Source organism: Dermacentor andersoni, chromosome 7 (genome assembly GCF_023375885.2).
Source record: "Dermacentor andersoni chromosome 7, qqDerAnde1_hic_scaffold, whole genome shotgun sequence".
Classification (NCBI taxonomy): domain Eukaryota; kingdom Metazoa; phylum Arthropoda; class Arachnida; order Ixodida; family Ixodidae; genus Dermacentor; species Dermacentor andersoni.
Window position 1 is genome coordinate 96,804,258 of NC_092820.1, and position 19,348 is coordinate 96,823,605.

The 19,348-nt window shown below is 44.2% G+C and overlaps 1 protein-coding gene across 1 annotated transcript in view; it reads right to left on the bottom strand.

The window, feature by feature from the left end:
* LOC129385437 (uncharacterized) overlaps positions 1 to 18,470 on the bottom strand; it is a 35,255-nt gene extending 16,785 nt beyond the window's left edge. Inside the window, exons 1-4 of the mRNA XM_072289084.1 lie at positions 18,080 to 18,470; positions 9,424 to 9,566; positions 3,851 to 3,996; positions 3,691 to 3,788 (exon numbers count right to left, since the gene is read on the bottom strand). Coding sequence (XP_072145185.1) covers positions 3,691 to 3,788; positions 3,851 to 3,996; positions 9,424 to 9,531 — 352 coding nt within the window. The 5' untranslated portion in view covers positions 9,532 to 9,566; positions 18,080 to 18,470. The remainder of the gene's footprint in view (positions 1 to 3,690; positions 3,789 to 3,850; positions 3,997 to 9,423; positions 9,567 to 18,079) is intronic.
* Positions 18,471 to 19,348: the final 878 nt, after the last annotated feature.

A 19,348-nucleotide genomic window follows, 5' to 3' on the forward strand; every position in this document is an offset into this window, starting at 1 on the left:
CAGGCCTGCCGTAACTTTACAAACGGACGAACACCACCGCTGGGGGCTCAGTTTCTAGGCCCGAGGCTGCAAGAAACCCATCAAATCACGTGTACGCCGGGCCATGGGAGACTGCTGGGGAACGAATGCACGGACGCTTAAGCTCGAACGCTGATCAACCGAGTGGGGCAAAACCAATCGTCTCATCAATATCTGCCGTTCACCTTCGTGCCACTGCTATCCAATTACTGCGACCGACTCGAGACCCAGCGACCAAACCGCAGGAATAATCCACCCCCTCACAGAAAACAAATCACTGAAGAGGCAGTAGCTCTCACTCTTATTCAGACCAATACATTCACAAACCTAAACAGATACAGCAAAATGTGCCTACATACATGTCACGGCATTTGCCCCTGGTGCGGCGAGACACGCCCTGCGCTCTTTCACATCTCGTGGGGGTGCGGGGGCAAACCTCAACACTTTAAAACTACTAGAACGTCATTTGAGCGATGGGAGGTGCTGCTGACCTGCGATACCCTGCCGGGACAAGAAGCTCTCGTCCAGCAAGTATGTCGTGCAGCCATGGCCAGTGGAGTCCTGGAATGCTTAAACCACCCAGTCGACCTGAAGAACAACGACCTCGATTAGTACATGTGCAGCGCGTTGATTTCGTGCGCGTCTACTCACCGAATACAGATAACTCGGATTTTTGTCGATAATAATGCTGCAAGTTAGATACTTTACATAATGACGTAATGCTCGATATTTTATTCACCAATACTTGTCGTTATTATTCTCCTGTTTCTCCCTCCCAATGGCATGCCTTTCACAGCTTTGCCTTTCAAAGGATACCACAAACCTTATGGATGGTGATACACGCTTCAAACAGGTACGCAAGCAGTGAATTTTTAAATATTCCGGTAATAAAAATAGGAATTGAAATGCTACTCTAGAAAAAAAGATCTCTTTACGCCGTTTAGGGTACTCTTGTCCCACAACACTCCCTACTTTCTTATCAGGAATGCTATGTAGTGCTGATAACCCATGTGCAATTTGTGACCAGGAAGTATCGGGCGCGTAGCCTATTTTTATTTCAAAATTTATTTACTGGTAAAAATTCAAAAAATTACATATGTGCAGTATACATAAGGAAGTCCCATACTAAAGGAGTTTATCGGGACCTTTTTTAAGAATAGAAAGGCTCCCAAAGATACCAGACGATTATGTTGCGGGATAAAGATACGCTCCAAGCGTTGTGAACACTTGTTAAAGGACAAGAACAAAGATATGACCTGTTCTCGCGACCATGGAAGTGCAAATACGGGCTTTCTATTTTGCTCAGTTCCCGCTTCGGTTAAGATTTATTTAAATAGTTGTCTACCCGACAACATAAGGGAAACTAGAAAAGTGAGTCTTGCTACGCTCATTTACTAATAAACTATTTTCGAGTGTTTTATTATGTGTGACATATATCTGTTAATAAAAGATAATAACGGTGGGCTAAATTTCAATTAGCGTACTATAGAAGTTGTTACCCGTAAAGTGCGTTTCGTCGTCCCTATTTGATCAGGGTCCTGAAGCTGCTCATATAAAAGCATTATTATTGTAGTAAAATCATAAAAAATCTCGTCAGAAATAAAATGACATTTATTTCACCTAGAAAAACATAAACCACTCGTACTAAATGAATCGACATATAGTGGCGTTAGAACACTTGTAAATGTCCTTAAAAGGATATTCGTTTTAGTTTTAGCAGCCAAAAACCTCTTATAGGAAATGAATTATAATGTAATTCAATCTAAGATGCCTAAAGGCTCTTGTATGAGATGGAATGAACCAAGTTCAGTTTACATAGAATATAGCATACTCTCATTCAGGAATGGGCTAGACGAGGAGGAGTTTGCTCCTATCAGGCCCTATTTGTTTAGTGCCGAGGTAGATTGCTAACTCGTAGTTTTGGAATTGCACGCATTGATAACGCAGCGCTGCGCGTCTTCGTCGGCGTCCCTCGGCGTAAGCGAGCGTACGAGCACGGCGAAGGATGAAAGACAACTCGGAGAGCAGCGATGGATGAAAGACGGCGATAGCCAACATATCTCAAACAGAAAAGCAGAGGAGTAGGATGCACCGGGAACATCAGAAGGAAAGCGGCAGAGTAAAGTATGGCAAAACGGAGAGGAGGTGGTGAGGAGGCATGCGACGACCGTGTTTAGCCATACCAAATATGGAAACAAAGTGATCGAGGGAGCCGTGTTAACTTTTTAAGCGGCAAGATAAGAAACACTTGGCTTCGAACTTATTTATTGATTTATTTCGTCATTATCTGTCCTAAATACAAACAGGATGAAGTATTTAAGAGTTCGTCTAAAAACTAAGCGAGATACAGCAAGACAAAAATATTGTTGACTAGCTGGTTGAAGGCCAATGTATGTACAAAAAGTGGTTTTTGACATATGCTTTGGCAAGGTCATTGGGTCTTCTTGAGATGCACCTCTACAGGGATAAAAAATAACAGCTTGCTTGAACAAAATAATAAAAATCGCATTGGTAACAATATGACTACCATGTGCGCTAGTATTTGCGCAAGTCCTCTAGTATTTTCATCAAAACATCTGGCGCTCCTCACGATTGAAACTCTTTCCACTGTTGAGCAGGAGCATAAGCAGGTGTAAATCGAGAGACACAGACTAATGTTTAGATTGGTGTCGTTTTGACATATGTTTTTGTTAGGAGAACAATATTGTTGAGCCACCAGTTAAACTGTTAATGCTTTCTTTCTGGACATTGTGCTACACAACTGATATAAATGTTTGGGCTGCCACTGCTGCTAAACGAGCTGCTTGGGCAGAGGACCCTGTCGTACAGAATCATATTGTTTGCCACAATACATGCCCAATTCAACACACTCAAACAACTGCGCTGAAAATTCGAATTAGGTTGTGTCGTAATTGTCGGCGAATTTTTACCATCGCAACAAGAAGACTCCAGGAAGCGTTCTCAAATTACGCGGTGTGCGCGCTGACGATAGAATGCAGAAAACAGAACCATGAAAACAATATGAAGAAAGAAGAATAATTGAGCGACCACAATGAAAGTGGACTTCACTAGAGATCATAGGCCAGAAATTCATAATGATGAGAAAGGAAACAGAAGTTCTACGGTGACCTTTATTATAAACGCAATTTACGTGGTTGATAATGGGTACTCACATAAAACGCTACAGTAATATTGCAATACAGATGCTAAAGTGTACGACAACAACCTGGGAGGTATTTCTTCTCGTTTTCGTGCTATGTTTGATATACAGTAGTTACTCACTTGAATGTATGCCTTAAAATTATTATTCCCAATTTTTATAACTACCTCAGGTAATTAGACCAACAAGCACTCTTGGAAACTATTCTGAATCTCCAAGTAGGCTATCAATATTATGTTGCTCACCTAATTTGCTAAAGATGAATGCACCTTGCAAAGTTAAGATTTGTGTTACGGTAATGAACAAGTGTGTGAATATATAGGGTGTTTGTAAATATTAGATCAAAGCGTGTCATTGGAGTACGTTTACGAGGTAAATATCTATGTAGAATGAACAGTCGGATTGTCTATCTTGGCTTAGGTAGCTTTTACATTAAAAATTGTTCACCCAGAAAATTAAACAGATGGTGAATTATACATAACGTCGGCAAATGAAATTTAGCAACAACTTACCACGAGTGGCTACTGTCATAAAACCCTTGTACTTCATCATTTCCTTTAATATGGGATGTGCAAAGTTCTCCAGCTTTCCTTCCAACCGCTTCTCCTTTCTGTTTGAGATGTATAAATGCAATACGGTAAACACCGGCAAAATACCAGTTTAGAGTCTTACCTCCTGCCTTTCCTGTAAAATATTCTTCCAAAGTGAACAACAGAATTTTCTACTTTTGTTACATCGTACACCTTACAAGTGGTACTGTTTTGCCTCGTGGCTGTTGCTGTCACGAGAATCCATAATCTTCCGAGTTGTTTGTAGAACTGCAACGAGTAACAGAAGGACCTAGAGCACGATATCTTGGTGGTATATTCTAAAAGAATGTTCGTTAAATAAGCACGTCTTCTTGTGCAGTATAACGTGTTCTTATTAAGAATATTACAGTATAAATATTTCAATGCAGGAATTTGGGCGATGTTTTCTATCTGTAGGCCTAATGCCCAATGTAAATAGTATAAATATGTAAAGAGAGATATAGAAATTTTCAAACTTATTAGAACACAAATATTTCTAACAAGATACTTCCTAACGTGGAAGCGAATGTCAGACATTTATAAAAGTATAAAGTGTTCGTGTTGTCTGCTTGGTAAAAGAGAAAGAGTGATAAGGATTATATGCGGGGTGAAAATATTTTAATTTTAACGAATTTCTGAAAATGTAGTTTTACAGAGGTGGACTTTAGATGCACGAAAGAACAAAGCATACGATCAACTAATTAGGAAAAATGCACTAATTGGCTTTATAACTAGTCACTTTACGCACAAATTGGAGTTTAAGAAATGTGGCCGGTGAGCTTGCGAGGCGTATCCATTTAAAATAAAATTTCAGAATAGCAGCAGTTTGAAGACACGGGCCATCAAACTCATAAGGAAATTGCAGTCTTGTGCTACATACTTTTACGAAAATATTATTTCATGCATTAGGGTAAACGTAAAGGGAAGACCCATGTTTTTCGCTCACGCTTTGGAAAACATTTTGTCTAAACGAGTGTAATCCTGCAGACTCACTCAAATTAGAAATGTCTTGCAAGCACCCCGTCTGCAAATCGTATTGCGCAATATGTGCCGTGAAGCAATAATTAAAAAAGTTTATTAAAGAATTTTCGCAATTAGTTGAATACGTCATTTAATATCTTGTGCTAGTAATGTCCTCCTCTTCGAATCAAGCAGGTCAAGTAGAAGAATTACATATTTGGCGAACATTTCATAAAACTGTTTCATCCGGAATTTTGGCTATATCATCGCGCCATTGGCGAAGTTGCTTTCCACAAGCAAAGGCATGTCCGCCTGGACATCACATATCAATGAAGCCTTTGAAAAATACGCGGTTGTCTCACTTCACCACTGATTCTCGCCATTATGACCCAATTGCACCGACAGGGGGTCCCAGCGACGCCAATGGTGTCGGTGTTTGTGCGGTCTTCGCCCAACGCAATGCTACGAAAGAAGAATACGTCGTGGCTTATGCGGGCCGTGCCCCTAAGAAAGCTGAGTTGAATTCACCAGTCAAGGAGAAGTGCTTAGACATAATTTGGCATTGGTCAAGTTTCGTCCTTACCTCTACGGTTGCACTTTCAGCAGCTCCTTGAAAAAGCCGTCGGGCCGCCTCAGCCGTTGGGCACTTCGCTTGTAAGAATATGACATTTGCGTCGTATACCGCTCTGGTCAAAAGCATTCCGATGGCCACGTGCTCTCCTGCCCGCCGATAACACCTGATGTGCTTTTCTTTCGGTTCCCTTTATGACCCCAGACCCGTCACTACTGGCCGCCATTTATATGCCTTCTGAGCAATGCAACGAGCCGTTGCTTGCCCTGCTGCTTGACTACCTTACCGCTACATTGGGTACCCTGCAACACGGACGCGATGCTGTAATGCTGTGATTTGATCTTGTTGATACGACGTCGTGAGGCTTATAGCGCGTGAAAAGACAAGGACGAAAGGAAGAGGTAACACACACAGGCGCTAACTTGCAAGAATCTTTCTTTCGAGCAAGGGACCCACATATATGTAAAACTTTTTCGCTTACATCATCATAAATGCGCTGTTTCCAAAAAAATACCTTACACACCTTTACGCAGGTAAGCTTACTCTTTGCGGGAAAGGGCAATTTACGGTTTTTAAATCACAGTAATCTCCTAGCCTATCAATTGTTTCTGCTTGGATAATTTCGCGAGTTAAACTTCCTCCGGCTCTTCCCATGATGGAGCAGGAGCCAGACGGGGAGTAATCACGATAATGCGTCCTGGCAACAGCACGCTTGCAAAGCCTACAGTGAGCGTCAAGGAGCCCACCCCGCTTTTCTGCTACATTATGCCGGGAATCTATACTAGGCCATTCTAGCCAGACTAAGCCTATCTGACAAGCGCATGTGCAAAAAACAAAAAAAAAACAACAACACCAGGATCCGTTTGTTGAATGTGCGGGAGCAGTTTACAACCTTCGTTTAAAGTGGGGGAACAACTACGTGGGGCAAAGCGGGAAGGTGCCTCAACTAGCGTTTAAAGGAACACTGGTATAATGTAGCAGAAGAATGGGCTGTGTTCCTTGACGTTCACTGCAGGCATCGCAAGTGCGCTGTTGCCGGGGCGGATGATGGTGACCACTAGATGTGTGCTCCAGCATACAGAAACCGTTTCATCGTGGGAAGAGCCCGAGGAAGATTAACTCGCGAAATTAGCGAAGCAGAAATTATTGATAGGCTAGGGGACAACTGTGTTTCCAAACCATCAATCGCCCTTTCCTGCAAATGGTTAGCTTACCTGCAAAATGGTGTGTAATGTATTTTTTTTTCACACTACGCATGTATGATGATGCATGCGAAAAAGTTGTATATATTTATGGGTCCTTTGCTCGATATAAATATTGCTGCAAGTTAGCGCCTGTGTGTGTAAGTCTTCCTTTCGTCCTTGTGTTTTCACGTGCTATGAGGCTCACGGATGCTATGACGTCAAGCAGCTCATTTTACCGTGTGCGACGATACCCTCTACAGCCAACACTATGTCCCTTACTGTCGGAAATCGCGTCTGGATGTGTCTCGTGACATGCGCTCCAATATCTGCGCGTACTCCCATGCTTACCCTCAAGCTGTCCATGCTGGCGTCCTAAATCCCTCACGAGGCTGAGTAAATAATTTTCCTATCGTAGAATATCTCGCTTTGTCTATCACTACGTTTGATAATGCACCATTTGGCAACAAACTGAGATCGCTTCACTACCTCACCAAGCGCACTACAGCCGCTGCCGTGTCTTGCTCAACCGTTTCGGCCGCTTCGGCTTCGACCGCTACGTGCCGTTTTCATACAGTGTATGTGCAAAACGCTGGAACATTGTCGCCCTCGATAACCTGACGCCCTACGCCGTGACCACAGCTCTTCCCACTGCGAGCGCGCGCGGTGTTGAGATGTTCATTCTTCGTAACTTCGTCCTTCGCTACGGTGCTCCTCGAGAATCCCTCAGCGATAAGGATAGTGTCCTTTTGTGAGAGGTAATACAATCCCTCCTTCGCGAGTGCAAGATCATTCACCGGAAATCAACCATATATCCCCGCAAACAAGCGGTCTCACGGAGCGGTTCAACCGAACACTCGGCGACATGATGAGGATATAGTCTCACCACACTAAATGAGACGCCGTACTCCCTTTTGTTCAGTTCTCATACAACTGCGCCACAAACGACAAATGTTTTTAACGTTCCTATTTTTTTTTTTTTTTTTGTGGACGCGAGCCTTTGTGGCCGCTGGATACTATCCTGGCCTACCGAGCTAACGCCTGTGAGTGCACTACAATTTCGGAAGTTACGCCATACGCTGAAAATTGCCGCCAGTTGGCTCGTTCGCTAACCAGCGAGGATCAGGGGCGTCAGGAAACACGACGTGACAGTCATCAGGTAACGCACATTATCACTGCCGGTCCCCTTATTTGGCTATGGACACTGCCTCACACACCAGAAATTCTTTCTAAGCTACTAGCGCGGTAGAATGGTGTGTACCATATGAACGAAGGTACGTCACCTGTGAATTATATCGTTGAGAAAGTCACACCATTGTCGGAAATTCGTTGTCGGGTCGGGAGGGAGTGCATGTTGGCCACCTAAAGCCATATACTACCACTCCTTATCAAGTCTGCTCCCTGAGTTGCCCGGAGCGCTCCTTTTCCCACCCGAGGCCAATCTAATGAAGCAGACTTGCCTCGCGCCTCAGACGACAACCCGCGCTGTGAGTGCAAGATAGCTCGGGATGTTCGTAGCAGCTAGGGGCTGCTAGACCGATTATCCCCCTTGTAATAAATCGGATTACACTTTTATTGTTTGCTTTTCTTGGACTTTCGTGCTTTTTCACGTTGGGCCACGTAGTTTGTGATCGCATGGAGATACTCGAATTACTTTTTTCATAGCGCAAAATCATAAATTTCTTCAGTATTATTTTGATGAAAGTAGTAAAAAGAGAATTGTACAGCAACATAAGAATACGCTACATAGCTTTATTTAGGTCGACACGTACTACAAATGAGTGCTATTCCTAACGTGAACGAAGCACGCGAGAACACGTAAACTGCCTCGAGCAGCCAGTGGTGCGGTAGATTTACCATTCACCACCGAAATGGGTCGGCGAACGTCGGTGCTGACGCGTTATCACAAACATCACTGCCGGCTATTCCAATTACAGACGGAGAAAGGACGCCTTTCGTTATGTCGAGGAGGCCGGATTCCGGTGTGAAGTGCCCGCAAGCCGATATCACCTCAAGAAGGCACAACACGAAAATGAACTGTTCCCACTTGTAACTGAATTTAGGGAAGCTGGTGTAGCTTGGATTCGTTGGAGGTGGCTGAGACTTTGATTCATACGTTCTAGCTGAGGGGAGTCACTTGATGAGATACTTATATGTCAGGAAGACTAAGACAATGAAGGAATTACTCAGGCGTTTCGTGTTTTGGTGCCTCACTGGAGTACCAAAACATTTTTCTACGACTTCCATGGCACTACATTAGCTGGACACAGCTGCCAGTGAAACATATTACAAGTTAAGACCTATGGTTACTTGGCCAGAGATAAGGCAAGATTTGCTTAAATAGCTTAGAAAATATCATGCGTGTGAGGAAGAGGAACCCCCGGCTTTGTTCTTGCTATCCTAATGTTACATCAATGGGAGAGGATTATTGAAGTGAGCCCAGCACGTATAGCGGATTTGGAAGCTCATGCCCATCTGCCTCACGTGTGCCTTTCATGAGCCTCACGCATTGCACAAAATTTAGTCCACACGTCTTTAAATTGACCAGGTATATATGGAAGACTTGAATGAGCCGCTCAGTTTTTCCCGCGGATGCCTACGAGCCTGGACTACGAATCATCGACTAATTTCGAGGGGTATAATGATGGGGTGCCTCTCACCGTCTTTTGAGAGAACAACTGGCCGTGTTGCACTGCCTAGTCTGATCTCTCGTAGGCGCGCTCGGAACGCCTAGCAGTCAGAGCCGGCTTGGCTTGGTTTATCAATAAGAACACAGAACATTGCATGTTGAGGTCTCCCTTTTTTAAGGGACATGGCTGAGGCAGAGAGCCAACGTTCCTGCAAGTTTATTATTAAGTCATGCTGAAAGTTATCAGGCAATCTATAAACTGAAGGTCAGAGCACTGAAATGTGCTAAATGTTTACATAATTGATGTTGCATAATGACATGTATAGAATGGTTACCGTTTCAATGTCCAAGTAGGGCGGCGGTCTTGTAGGCTTTGAGGCACACATGGCGTACATGAGAACGGAAGCGCAAACAAGAGCAACGAAAATATTCTTCTCCCGCATACTGCAGATTCAGTCTGAAGATTACGCACTGGAATCTGAAGTGTGAAAGAATAGTATTAAACGCAATGATAGTTCTAATACTGCTATTACGAAATGCAAATTTGCCTTTAGTTTTGTCTCGAATCTGCACATACAATTGTAGTCGGATACATGTGAAAATAAGTGCTAAATTTATGACTTCATGTCACCCTTGTACTAGCAACCATCTCCAGGGATATCCAACAACAGTGCACCCTGTACGGAAATCCCATTGTTAAATTTAAAAAAAGCGCGGCGATAGCTCAAACAGTAAACAAATTTCAATGGGCGAAATGCTGCGGTTACAAGCGCCATAAAACATTGTTCTACCTCGTCTGCAGCTTACAGGCCGAATTCATCCACATCATAGAGAATGCTCTTTGACAATTTTGACGTAACTCTTACCGCGAAAGTGCCCACATATAATTTTACCTTGCGTTATGATGTTGTTTTTCTTCAATTCTCAAGAACGAAATCGTAAACATGTGAACACTGACAGGAGTGCGATCTCTAGCTGGCATCTCAAAAAGCACAACGGCCTCGTACAGACAAGATTATTGTGCCTTAGTTTTTATCGCAATTCAGGGCCTGCCGGTAGAATTTGCACTGCTTGAAAAAACGTGCTGTTAAGTTCCTTGTAGAAGTACTGCCCTTAATGACCGCGCAAGAGTAAAATAAGCATACCATTTGGGATTGGCCGTACACGGTTGTCGCACTGAGGCATACTGGGATGCCTTGTATATTTAGGGTGTGACATTTTTGGAGCCCTACTCCTCACTTTCTTCAACAATAGCTACAGCCTTACATGTTTAGAGGATTAGAAAATGTAATCGTGCTATTTTGGCTGCATATATATATATATATATATATATATATATATATATATATATATATATATATGTGTGTGTGTGTGTATATATATGTAAACACTTGATTCTTGTAATTCTTGTAGTTTCCACAAGAGCTAAAGCGCGTGAACTGAAAGCATTAGATGAAGAATATAACAAAAAATCACGTGCTCGGAATTGTTATTTGGGGACATTTCTAGACGCAGTAATATAGTTTCGGTATAATTCAGTCCAATCTGCTTTTGATCAAACGCTCCCACAATTATAATAATATCTGTTCAAAAGCTGCTCCATCTCGTTGCCTGCTCACCATAGTCAAGCGCGCTCTCACTATTGTTTTTTTATTCAAAGAACCTTAATGTTAATTGCATAATGGTACTACCACAGACTAGTTACTAGCATGCCGTCATTTTAACAAGAAAGTCATGTTTTAGAAATAAAATGCGCAGGGAATCAATTTAACTGCAATAGCAGTAAGGTGCTTGACACTGAGTTTGCGTTCTTTCCCGTCCTGTTTGTTCATCCAGTGTGTTACGCGAATGAAGACGGTTATCTTCATAGGTGACATACCGTGCTTTATTTTCGTTGTCAGCCTCCCTGGTGATCCGTAGCAACGCCACAGCGTGAATAAAATAAAGCTTCTCACTCAACTGGGATTTGATGCCATGCCAGCGAAGTAGTTCGTAATTAGGAATGGAGTGTGTTATGCATTGAGCTGCCGCAGGCAGCATAGAAGATGCCGTTTGGCCTACGAAGAAACCTTAAGAGCACACGTTTTGACAACGAATCAAATGCTTTTGTGCGGAAATGCTGGCTGATGGCACTAAGGTGAAAATAGACGTTGTCATGGGTCACGCTGGCTCTTAATTAACGAAGACGCTCAGGTGTTGGCTTACAAATAGGAGGATGTATATTCCGCTTCGAGCAACTACTGTCATCATCATCATCATCATCAGCCTGGATATGCCCACTGCAGGGCAAATGCCTCTCCCATACTTCTCCAACTACCCCGGTCATGTACTAATTGTGGCCATGTTATCCCTGCAAACTTCTTAATCTCATCCGCCCACCTAACTTTCTGCCGCCCTCTGCTACGCTTTCCTTCCCTTGGAATCCATTCCGTAACTCTTAATGACCATCAGTTATCTTCCCTCCTCACTACGTGTCCTGCCCATGCCCATTTCTTTTTCTTGATTTCAACTAAGACATCATTACCTCGCGTTTGCTCCCTCGCCCAATCTGCTCTTTTCTGATCCCTTAACGTTACGCCTATCATTCTTCTTTCCATAGCTCGTTGCGTCGTCCTCAATTTAAGTAGAACCCTTTTCGTAAGCCTCCAGGTTTCTGCCCCGTACGTGAGTACTGGTAAGACACAGCTATTATAAACTTTTCTCTTGAGGGATAATGGTAACCTGCTGGTTATGATCTGAGAATGCCTGCCAAACGCACCCCAGCACATTCTTATTCTTCTGATTATTTCAGTCTCATGATCCGGATCCGCAGTCGCTACCTGTCCTAAGTAGATGTATTCCCTTACCACTTCCAGCGCATCACTACCTATTGTAAACTGCTGTTCCCTTCCGAGACTGTTAAACATTGCTTTAGTTTTCTGCAGATTAATTTTTAGACCCACCCTTCGGCTTAGCCTCTCCAGGTCAGTGAGCATGCATTGCAGTTGATCCCCTGAGTTACTAAGCAAGGGAATATCATCAGCGAATCGCAAGTTACTAAGGTATTCTCCATTAACTCTTATCCCCAATTCTTCCCAATCCACCACCCATACAAGCGAGGATGCCATAGTGGTCTTCACCGAATCTCAAACAGCGGCACGCAACTACATGAAAGGCAGGGTCTCCACAAAAGCGATCAACTTACTGGAACGTGGCGATACTCCTCCCCCCTACACCTGCATCATGGGGGTTCCGGGACACGAGGGACTCGAGGGGAATGAAGCGGCACACACCGCGGCCCGCGCAAGCGTCAACCGGGCTTCCCCGCACGGTATTCGAGAAAGGTCCCACCCACACAAATCAGCGGAGGGAACGGAAACAATACCGTTAACTTACCAAGCACTACTACAACACTATCGGCTTGGACGCAGGGTGTACCCTCCACCACATCCCAAACTAACAAGAAACGAAGGCACCGACTACAGGTGACTCCAGAGCAATACATTTATCCACGGAATCTTGCTGCATCACTTCCACCCGACGCTATACAGCTACACCTGTCCACACTGCAACGTGCCTGACACCCTGGCGCACCTCCTCCTGCAATGCAAGAACACCCGAGAAAGCATCACAGCGACACAACTAATAGCAGCAAACGCAGATCCAAACCACCTCGCTGAAACGTGGGAGGCTGCGATCTCAAAGCCGGACCTGGTCGACCAGCGCGAACTAGTCGCCCGGGCCCGGAGGGCGATCCAAGCCAGAGGGCTCCTGGAATAAGGGACCCTCCCACGTCGACTGACAAATCACTACTTCAAATAAAAGTTTCATTCTCTCTCTCTCTCAGCAGGTCTCTGAATACCTCCTGTAAGCACGCTGTGAATATCATCGGAGAGATTGTATCTCCCTGACTGACGCCTTTTTTTAATTGGATTTTGTTGCTTTCTTTATGGAGGACTACGGTGGCTGTGGAGCCGTTATATATATGTTTCAGTATTTTTACATATGGCTCGTTTACACCCAGATTCCGCAATGCCTCCATGACTGTTGAGGTTTCGACTGAATTAAACGCTTTCTCGTAATCAATGAAAGCTATATATAAAGGTTGGTTATATTCCGCAAATTTTTTGTCAACTGATTGATAGTGTGAATATGGTCTAGTGTTGAGTAGCCTTTACGGAATCCTGCCTGGTCCTTTGGTTGACGGAAGTCTAAGGTGTTCCTGATTCTATTTGCAATTACCTTAGTAAATACTTTGTAGGCAACGGACAGTAAACTGATCGGTCTATAATTTTTCAAGTCCTTGGCGTCCACTTTCTTATGGATCAGGATTATGTTAGCGTTTTTCCTAGATTCCGGTATGCTCGAAGTCATGAGGCATTGCGTATACAGGGTGGCCAGTTTCTCTAGGACAATCTGCCCACCAGCCTTCAACAAATCTGCTGTTACCTGATTCTCCCCAGCTGCCTTCCCCGTTTGCATAGCTCCCAAAGCTTTCTTTACTTCTTCCGGTGTTACCTGTGGGATTTCGAATTCCTCTAGACTATTCTTTCTTCCATTATCGTCGTGGGTGGCACTGGTACTGTATAAATATCTATAGAACTCCTCAGCCACTCGAACTATCTCATCCATATTAGTAATGATATTGCGGGCTTTGTCTCTTAACGCATACATCTGATTCTTGTCAATTCCTAGTTTCTTCTTCACTGCTTTAAGACTGCCTCCGTTCCTGAGAGCATGTTCAATTCTATCCATATTATACTTCCTTATGTCAGCTGTCTTACGCTTGTTGATTAACTTCGAAAGTTCTGCCAGTTCTATTCTAGCTGGAGGGTTAGAGGCTTTTTCATTCACGTTTCACGTTTCTTGTTCAGATCTTTCGTCTCCTGCGATAGCTTACGGGTATCCTGTCTGACGGAGTTACCACCGACTTCTATTGCACACTCCTTAATGATCCCCACAAGATTGTGGTTCATTGCTTCAACACTAAGGTCCTCTTCCTGACTCAAAGCCGAATACCTGTTCTGTAGCTTGATCTTAAATTCCTCTATTTTCCCTCTTACCGCTAACTAATTGATCGACTTCTTATGTACCAGTTGCTTCCGTTCCCTCCTCAGGTCTAGGCTAATTCGAGTTTTTACCATCCTATGGTCACTGCAGCGCACCTTGCTGAGCACGTCCACATCTTGTATGATGCCAGGGTTAGCGCAGAGTATGAAGTCTATTTCATTTCTAGTCTTGCCGTTCGGGCTCCTCCAGGTCCACTTTCGGCTATCTCGCTTGCGGAAGAACGTATTCATTATCCGCATATTATTCTGTTCCGCAAACTCTACTAATAACTCTCCCCTGCTATTCCTAGTGCCTATGCCATATTCCCCCACTGACTTGTCTCCAGCCTGCTTCTTGCCTACCTTGGCATTGAAGTCGCCCATTAGTACAGTGTATTTTGTTTTGACTTTACCCAACGCCGATTCCACGTCTTCATAGAAGCTTTCGACTTCCTGGTCATCATGACTGGATGTAGGGGCGTAGACCTGTACAACCTTCATTTTATTCCTCTCATTAAGGTTCATAACAAGACCTGCCACTCTCTCGTTAATGCTATAGAATTCCTGTATGTTACCAGCTATGTTCTTATTAATCAGGAATCCGACTCCTAGATCTCGTCTCTCCGCTAAGCCCAGGTAGCATAGGACGTGCCCACTTTTTAGCACTGTATATGCTTCTTTTGGCCTCCTAACTTCACTGAGCCCTATTATATCCCATTTCCTGCCCTCTATTTCCTCCAATAGCACTGCTAGACTCGCCACACTAGATAACGTTCTAGCGGTAAACGTACCCAGGTTCATATTCCAATGGCGGCCTGTCCGGAGCCAGGGATTCTTAGCACCCTCTGCAGCGTCGCAGGTCTGACCGCCGCCGTGGTCAGTTGCTTCGCAGCTGCTGGGGACTGAGGGCCGGGGTTTGATTGTTGTGTTCATATAGGAGGTTGTGGCCAAGTACTGCACCAGGGTGGCCAATCCTACTCTGGTGAGGGAGTGCGTTACCGGTTCTGGTCACCGGGATCAGGCCACACTGCAGGCCTGTTTATGCAATTTTATCAACACGTGGATTTTTTTTAATCCGGTGGAAAATTGCGCGGCACCGGGATTCGAACCACGGGCCTCTTGCACGCGAGGCGGGCGTTCTACCTCTACGCCAGCGCTGCCCTACTGTACTACAGTACAGTAGGGCAGCAACTACAACAGTAGGGCATTACTGCAACTACTGTACCATCCCACAAATTGAGCATCACATAGCAAAAGTGAAGGCTGCTGTGTTAGGAGCCGGCCAAAGTAGATCTGGCCACAAGTACTTCCGAGCCCGGCTTCTTTCCCGAAACATCTACCTATGCAGGCACCGATATTAAAACCCAATACCAGCTCTGCAACCATGCAGGCCGAAGATGTGCTCGCAATATGTCAAACCAAGAAATCGAAATGAGCGCGCCCGTCCAATACACAGGCGACAGAAGATGAACAAACTTCCTTAACATGTTCCATGGTAGCTGCAGCACATGAACTGCTGAGGTCAGCCCAACCGTTAAGCCTTTTCTCTAGGACTCTACCTGCCTCTAGAGCAAAGGTACCGAACACGTACATCTCTAAACCATCTCGCCAAGTAAATGGTCAGATACAGGTACAACGGGCATGCCAGTAAGACGCTTATGTACCTCCTCGTGCTATGCTGACTTCGACTGTCACTGGTGATGTAAATGGTGCTCAGGTGAGCCCTTTACTTCGGCATGTTCTGTTCCTTTTGTTTTAGTTTAGTGACTCTTGGTGGCTTCGAGGCTTTCCATGTATGTCTCGCTCTCCGTCATGCATCCCTTGGGGTACAATGTTTTTCTTTTCAATATTGCAATGACGACTGATGAAGATATCCTTGTGCACGTGTTTTGCAAGCAGCCTTGTTTCTTTAAATGTGTCTACTTCAATTATTCGGTGAGCTAATTATCGCAGTGATGCCCAGCTCGCGGATCATGCACGGAGCAGGGCCCATTTCCAACGCAATGTAAAGGACCGTAATCCTCCTAGAAGGCTTCGCGTAGAGTGACGGCGATGCCATGGTAACTGTCGAGACATCGCGTAGAGTGACGGCAAGGTCTTCCTAATTTTTCATCCTCCTCAATGAATCGCGAAGAATCCGTACGGTTCCGTACGGTTGATTGCGAAGAAATTAGACAAACAGAGGAGCCATAGACTGCAGTCCACTTGAAGGATACTTGCTTTCGTAGAAAACGCGAAAGTGTGTAGTGGGCATCAACAACGGGGTGCATAAAGCGGCGAAAGCGAGACTAAAGTCACAAGGTTCTGCGGAGCCCATTTACTAACCGTTGGATCTTTTACCTCGCTTAAAAACAACAGTAACTGGGAGCTCCTAGCCCCTCATCCTAGGACTAGGAATCAGGGAAGTGCTGCACAATTTAAACGGAAGGTCTGCCACAGGCCCCGACGGAGTTACAAACCGGCTTTTAAGAAATTGGGATGACAAAGCAATTCAAGCTTTAGTGAAGGAGATAAATGAGGTATGGAAGGAGGGCGTTGTACCGGAGAGTTGGAAGAAGGCCACAGTGGTCCTAATCCCCAAGCCAGGTAAATCACCCAGCTTGGAGAACCTCCGTCCTATCTCCCTTACTTCTTGCATTAGCAAAGTAGCGGAACATGCAGTGCATAACAGGATATCGAGAGATATCGAGCGCAACGAACTATTCCCGGATAATATGGTTGGTTTCAGGCCCTTGCTTTCAGCGCAGGATGTCATGCTCCTGCTCAAAACACAGATATTCGACTCTCAAAGCAAAGATGTAAACGGGGTCCTCGCACTGGATCTATCCAAGACATTCAATACAATTGCCCATGACTATATCCTTCAGGAGATATCGGCCTTGAACTTAGGAGTTAAATTCTTCTCCTTCGTTGCATCCTTCCTCGAGAGCAGGACGGCGGCCATAATGTTGAGGCAATCAGTCTCGGAATATTTCACGCTCGGAAAAAGGGGTACTCCTCAAGGGGCAGTTATCTCACCATTTCTGCTTAATATAGCAATGCGCAAGTTGTCGGCAAGCCTTGCAGCAACTCCTTACTTAGGCCATGCATGCACAAGCTAGCACGCTCCGCATGCTCCAGACGGGGTCCTACCCCTCCAGGGGCTTTCTGAACATGCTGCACCCGGAGATTGACCCACTCTGCCCAGATAGTGGCACTGAATTTAGCTCATTAAATCACATGCTCAGGCAGTGCCCTGTATTACAGGATTTTAACAAAGAAGAAGACAAGACGAAGGCTATCACAGACGCGAGACAGGACGTCCAGCTCCTGGCTGTCCAGAAGGCCCGTGAACGAGCGGAGAGGCATGGCCTCTCTGTTCCGACATGGGACTAGCCAATGGCTGGGTAGGGACCCGCAGGCCCCCGCTTAGCTCCTCAGGACTCCAATAAAGTCTACTACTACTACTACTACTACTGGGAGCTCTTCGAGGTCTCCGTTATTTTGATGTATTAGACGAAATACCATAGCACAGCATGAAACATTAATCACAGAGCACGAAAAAGAGGGCAGGCGCGCGGACTTGTTGGATGTAACATAGTTGTGCACGGCACATGGCATCCAAAGCGCGGAAGACACAACTGTTATTTCATTGACGACATTCGACACTTTGTGGCACTACACGTGTCCATAGCAGCTGTCAGAAAAAAAATACAATTTACTCCTTTTGGCATTGAGGACCAGATATTAACGTAATTGTATGACAAATTACGTACTACATTATAGTGGTTCAATCAAATGAACGTGTGCTAGTCACATGGATGCATAGAAAATGGCTAGTAACAATTTCCACCTAACTTTGCTGCACAAATCTAGTGTGCATTGCCACAAATATTTGCATTGTTGCTTTAGAAATGTACTTTTTATGATGGCTCATAACCGTTCATAAAATATATTCAGTAGGAAGAACTGTGAAGACACTTACTGAGTGCGCAAGGTAGCAATAACACCTAAAGTCTACACTGTGGTGTTGAACGATATAGCGATCCGCAGAAATAAATTTTACTGCAGTAGCTGCTATACCTAAGAAATTGCAAGAGGCTTCTTGTTTCTCATTGGCATGTAGTTATTCCTACATGCAAGCATTGTGGCACAAACGAAGCAATCAAGAAACAAAAAGTTGATAGAACGAAACTGTAAAAAAAAGTCTGAATTGCACTAACTTGGAAATACACGGCGCTTATTGTCATGTCTAAATGCTCCTGAGCCCACCACCTCGCTTTTCAAGCACACAGAAAAGAAAAAAAAATGTGTCTGGCCCGTGCGACCTCGCGCAATTGTTTGAATTGTCAGCCAAGAAGCGGTTTTCAAATTATTTCTGGTTCTTTAAAAAAATAGCATCAATGCCGCGTAAAAGCGGGCAGAGAACTGTACCGAAAAATGAACAAACATTACATCTTTCTTCTCGCCGTCCAACGTAACGCTGTATTCAATATTGTTAGTAGCTGAACAGTAGAGCACGAAGAGGTGCTCTAAAGTTTTTATGATTGTAAATTATCATTCGCCCCTTTTATGCCATTGTTATGCCTCTTGTAAGTAAAATTCTCTCCAATCTCTTTTTCTGCTGTGCCTCTGTTACAAGAGCCTAACGTCTTTTGATACCTGCATCAAAATCTCCTGCACTGCATTTCTACACCTGATTCGATGTCGTGGTTTCCAACAAAATAATTTTTTTTTTACCATTACACAAAGTCCGACAACATTCCGCCTATCCATTTTACAATTCACATGTAGCACCCTTGGACTTGTACGTCAAGGAAAGGAAGGAGCATTGATTTTTGCTATACCTTCTTAATAATACCTTGTTCTAACAAGGTACAGTAAAAAAAATGAAGCGATACGCAAGTAGCTGTCAAAAGGTGGCTTGACTCACGTTAGCTGAGCACGGTAGAAAAGATGGGACACAGGCATATCAGTTGTTTCGGATCACAGAGAAGAGAAGAAAAGTGCCGATGAATTATTTAGGAAATAAATATTTCAGACACTTATTCTCAGGCTTACTTGAATAATTCTAATATATTTTATTCGGATATGTGAACAACAAACGGAAGATGTGTAGTAGTAAACTTTCATACAAATTTTATTTATTGCCAAAAACGGTTCTGGTAGGGCAGTATAAAAACAGGCTTGCATTGCAAATACGTAATCTAATAATTACATAATAAAAGAAAAATGAGGCATCCACCCAAATGTA